Source organism: Salvelinus sp. IW2-2015, unplaced genomic scaffold (genome assembly GCF_002910315.2).
Source record: "Salvelinus sp. IW2-2015 unplaced genomic scaffold, ASM291031v2 Un_scaffold3520, whole genome shotgun sequence".
NCBI lineage: Eukaryota > Metazoa > Chordata > Actinopteri > Salmoniformes > Salmonidae > Salvelinus > Salvelinus sp. IW2-2015.
Genome location: NW_019944800.1, coordinates 53,222 through 58,871, shown reverse-complemented (window position 1 = coordinate 58,871; position 5,650 = coordinate 53,222). Strand labels below are relative to the sequence as shown.

The window sequence follows — 5,650 nt, the reverse complement described above, 5'->3', positions numbered from 1 at the left end:
CGTACATGTGAGGAGGACACCACCACACAACACACCACAACACACGACACACACACACAACACAACACACACACTACCACACACACTACACACACACACACACACACACACACACACACACACACACACAACACCACACACACACACACACACACACACCTCACACTGTCTCTACCATAAACTGGTGAAGAGGAGAGAGAGAAACGATCATTCGTTTTTTTCCTCGGTCATTCATATGTCTCTCTACTCTCATCCCCTGTCCCAGGCACACTGGAGAAGTTGCTATTCTCTACCCATCATCAGCAAGAGACTACCATTATGCTCGGTAACCCTTAACTCTCACCCCTCACCCCTACACTCTGACCTCTCACACATCACCATAACTCTGACCTCTCACACATCACCATCACCCTCACCCATAACTTCTGACCTCTGACTTTCACCCATAACCTGACCTCTACCCATAATCAGAATCACCTTTATTCGCCAAACACAATAGACCTGTACAGGAATTGACTCAGTGAATCGGTGCTGCCACAATAAACAGGATATACAGCCAACGACACTAACAGAGAACTATACAGCAGAGACAACACAGGCACCAGCCGACGACAAACAGGATATACAGCCAGGACGACAAAACAGGATATCAGCCAGACGAAACGAATATACAGAACGATAACAGGATATAACAGCCAGACGACAAACGGATATACAGCCAGACGATAAACAGGATATACAGCCAGACAAACGATATCAGCCAGACTGAAAACATACAGCCAGACGACAAACAGGATTACCGCACAGACGCAGACGAAAACAGGATATACAGCCAGACGACAAACAGGATATACAGCCACGACGATAAACAGCGAACTATACAGCAGACGATAAAAGATATACACGCCAGACGACAAACAGGATATACAGCCAGACGACAAACAGGATATACAGCCCAGACGACAAACAGAGATACAGCAGACGATAACAGGATATACAGCCAGACGATAAAGATAACAGCCAGACCATAAACAGGATATACAGCCAGACGATAAACAGGAATATACAGCAGACCATTAAACAAGGATAACAGACCATAAACAGGTATACAGACCATAAACAGGATATACAGCCAGACGATAAACAGGAATCACTACAGACCATACACCAGATATACCAGACAGACGATAAAAAGGCATATACAGACCATAAACAGGATATACGACCATAAACATATACAGACGATACAAAACAATAGACAAGATATACAGACAGACGATAAAAGGATATACAGACCATAAACAGGATATACAGACAGTACGATAAAAAGGATATACAGACCATAAACAGGATATCAGACAGACGATAAAAAGGATTGATACAGACAACATATGTTGAAGCAGAGTTTCACAAATCCACGTGCGGTTATGCACACCCATGTACACTGTAAGCTAAGAACTACAGGCTACACTATAAACACAAAGCACATTATAAATTATGTATGTAAATAATAGGAGATGTGCGTGGGGAAAATGTGTAAATGAATAGAGTCATATGAGGATTTGCATAGAGTGCATAGAGCAATGTGACGTTTCTAGTGCAGGGTGTTAGTCCATGAATGGAAGATCATTGTGGACCATAGTGGCCGGTTTGTTGTGGGCGACGGTACAGGGAAGAAGCTGTTCTGGTGGGCCGTTGTTGAGGGCGACGGTACAGGGGAAGAAGCTGTTCTGGTGGCCGGTGTTGAGGGCGACGGTACAGGGAGAAGCTGTTCAGGTGGCCGGTTGTTGGAGGCGACGGTAAGGGGAAGAAGCTGTTCAGGTGCCGGTTGTTGAGGGCGACGGTACAGGGGAAAGCTGTTAGTTGGCCGGTGTTGAGGGCGACGGTACAGGGAAAGAAGCTGTCTGGTGCCGGTTGTTTGAGGGCGACGGTACAGGGGAAGAAGCTGTTCAGGTGGCCGGTTGTTAGGGCGACGGTACAGGGGAAGAAGCTGTTCAGGTGGCCGGTTGTTGAGGGCGACGGTACAGGGAAAGAAGCTGTTCTTGGTGCCGGTTGTTGAGGGCGACGGTACAGGAAAGAAGCTGTTCAGTTGGCCGGTTGTTGAGGGCGACGGTACAGGGAAAGAAGTTTCTGGTGGCCGGTTGTTGAGGGCGACTACAGGAAAAAGCTTTCTGGTGGCCGTTGTAAGGCGCACGGTAAGGGGAAGAAGCTGTTCAGGTGGCCGGTTGTTGAGGGCGACGGTACAGGGAAGAAGCTGTTCAGGTGGCCGGTTGTTGAGGGCGACGGTACAGGGAAAGAAGCTGTTCTGGTGGCCGGTTGTTGAGGGCGACGGTACAGGGAAAGAAGCTGTTCTGGAGGTTTTGGTCTTTCCTGCACGCTTCCTTGCCCTGAGTCATTCAGGACCTGGATGGAGGGCAGGTGGCAGCAGTTGACCCTGTCAGCAGACAGGACAATCCATTGCTGTTTGCCCTTGGAGTGGGCAGACACATTCCTAAACCAGACAGTGATCGAGGATGATGAAGGATGGACTCCATGTGGTGGTGTAACCTGAATCAGAGAGTTTGTATTTTTTTAGGCTGCGCCGTTGTCCTCCCGCTAGGGGCTGCGCCGTTGTCCTCCCGCTAGGGGCTGCGCCGTTGTCCTCCCGCTAGAGGCTGCGCCGTTGTCCTCCCGCTAGGGGCTGCGCCGTTGTTCTTGCACTGGAGGGTGTGGGAGATGATGGTCCCCAGGAATTTGAACATCTCAGCCGTTGAGTTCAAGGAGGTCGATCACCATCTCCACAGTTTGAGAGTGTTCAGCTCCATCCAGTCAAACCTCTCTGCGGTACATGGACTCATCACCGTTCTAGATAAGGTCGACCAGGGTGGTGTCGTCTTGCAAACATGAGTAGCTTGACAGACTGAATGTGCAGTCATTGGTGTAGAGTGAGTAGGAGAAAGTGGCGAGCACGCAACCCTACGTCACTCCTGTCACTGCATGAATAATAAAATCCAATCAAATGAAAAGCAGAGTTTCTATGTGAAATCGGATCTGCTATATTCCTGTGAAATTTGAGGTGCAAGGTCGTGGGCGGGACCTTCACAATGCAAGTGTGCGGGAATCGTGTAGACTTCTGCGCATCCCGACCACTTGTGTGATACGGGAATTTCTGGCGTAATAAATTCCCAATTATGCATTCATATGGCATAATAGGCATAATTATGGCGGCAGTTAGCTTAGCGGTTGGAGCATTGGGCCAGTAAATGAAAGGTCGCTAGCTCGAATCTCAGAGCCGGCAAAGTGGAAAAATCTGTCCGTTGATTAAGGCAGCCTTTCCACACCTCTGATTCAGAGGGGTTGAGTTAAATGTGGGAAACACATTTCGGTTGAATGCATTTAGTTGTGCAATTGGCTAGGTATTCCCTTTCTCTAATATGTTACTGGAAATCTTCCGCACCGTGGACGTCATGTAAAGTTTCAACTGCCAGAGGTGCGTGCATCTCTACCTCATGTCTTGGAAGAGAAGCCAACTCTGTCTCCTTATTCACCCTGTTTTCAGGTTTGTAACATTTATAAGCACGGTTTGGTTTTCAAAATCTAGAGATAAGATGTTTATCTAAACTGTGATGAGTTTGCTGGTAATTTTGATGTATATTTTAAGTGTTTTGCCCGAGTGAAAAACATGTGCGGTTTTTCTCATTCATATGAGTGTAGCTAAGCTAACTAACTTTGTATGTAAGTTAATGAGCACAAGATGGCATCTCAGATTATTTTTTATTTCTGTCATAAATGTTTGTACATATGAACAACACTATATGACCAACACTAATGATATTTCATTTGTATCTAACAGTTGCATGCTAATTGCTATCCGCTAACATTAGCTAGCTCAGCGCTAGGTAGCCTACCATTTCTCCCTGCTAGTTAGCTACTCTTAGCTTATGTTGTTGTTGGCTAGCTGTTCATGGGTTTTTGTTACATTTAATACACAGGCCCCTACGATCATTTGTTTGTACTGTTGTACATGCTTTTGTTCATATAATGCATGGGTGTATATTGAGTGGTTTTGCACACCATCATCCTTAGTGATAAACTAGCGAACAGCTAACTAACTGGTTTTAGCGAACAGCTAACTAACTGGTTTTAGCGAACAGCTAACTAACTGGTTTTAGCGAACAGCTAACTAACCCAGTTCAAACCCTGATGCATCATACTTGGGCTCCCGAGTGGCGCAGTGGTCTAAGGCACTGCGTCAAAGTGCGATAGGCGTCATTACAGACCCTGGTTCGATTCCAGGCTGTGTCACAACCGGCCGTGATTGGGAGTCCCATAGGGCAGCGCACAATTGGCCCAGCGTCGTCCGGGTTATGGTAAATAAGAATTTGTTCTTAATTAACTGACTTGCCTAGTTAAATAAAAAGGTTAAATAAAATTAAAATAATTAAGCTATACATACACACCTAGTAAGACATATATGTTTTTGCTAGTAGATTCTTCTAGAAATTGTTGAATTGAGTTCTACCATTTACACAAAATGTAACACTTTTTTTTTGCATTTTCTCTGACACACAGATTTAACTCCCGGCACAATGTGTCTGTGCGATGTCAAAGAGCAAGAACATGTCACCGGATGTTAATGTGGTTTACACTTTTCTCTATTCATTCAAACGCCGAAAGAAAAAGAGTGATACTCTCAAAAGTAAACTTGGTGCTCATTTTACTTACGAGGCTCTACACTTGGTAATGTACCTTGTGCTTGTATCCGTTGCAGGTGTCACGATCGTCTGAATGAATGGACCAAGGCGCAGTGTACTTAGAGTTCCACATGTTTAATAAATATGAAACTCACCACAAAACAATACAGAAGAAAACGAAACGTGACGTTCTGGGCTGCTCACAGGCAGCTACACAAAAACAAGATCCCACAAACAACAGTTGGAAAAAAGGCTGCCTAAATATGATCCCCAATCAGAGACAACCAATAGACAGCTGCCTCTGATTGGGAACCATACCAGGCCAACAAAGAAATAGAAAACATAGATTGSCCCCCCTAGTCACACCCTGACCTAACCAAATAGAGAATTAAAAGGATCTCTAAGGTCAGGGCGTGACAGCAGGTTTTGCGCCACTTATTACCAGACTGTGAGGCAGACGTATCTCTCAGGTTTACTGAGAATATAGGGGACAAAATCTTTGTGAACCATGCAAAGAAGGGTCGCCAGAGGAGAAAGCGGGCAAGCTTTTTTGTAAAAGCAGTTTCGGTGTAACACTAGGGTTTATTTCTCCAGTATTACGGCTGGTCCTTGGAATACAACGGTCATACGCGGCCCTGTTTCATGTTTCAACTTCTATTTAAATCTAGAAGAGTAGAATGAAAACAGGAGTTGAAATTCCACCCACCTGGTCTAGAGTGGCTGTTATAGGCCTGTAGTTCCATTAATCACCTGGTCTAGAGTGGCTGTTATAGGCCTGTAGTTCCATTAATCACCTGGTCTAGAGTGGCTGCTATAGGCCCTGTAGTTCCATTAATCACCTGGTCTAGAGTGGACTAGCTATAGGCCCTGTAGTTCCATTAATCACCTGGTCTAGAGTGGCTGATTATAGCCCTGTAGTTCCATTAATCACCTGGTCTAGAGTGGCTGTTATAGCCTGTAGTTCCATTAATCACCTG

At 45.5% G+C, this 5,650-nt stretch overlaps 1 protein-coding gene across 1 annotated transcript in view; it reads right to left on the bottom strand.

Annotated features, from left to right (window-relative positions):
- Positions 1-4,806, bottom strand: part of LOC139025896 (uncharacterized) — a 6,815-nt gene extending 2,009 nt beyond the window's left edge. Inside the window, exons 1-2 of the mRNA XM_070441151.1 lie at positions 4,729-4,806; positions 1,670-2,305 (exon numbers count right to left, since the gene is read on the bottom strand). Of these exons, the coding sequence (XP_070297252.1) occupies positions 1,670-2,305; positions 4,729-4,806 (714 nt within the window). The remainder of the gene's footprint in view (positions 1-1,669; positions 2,306-4,728) is intronic.
- Positions 4,807-5,650: the final 844 nt, after the last annotated feature.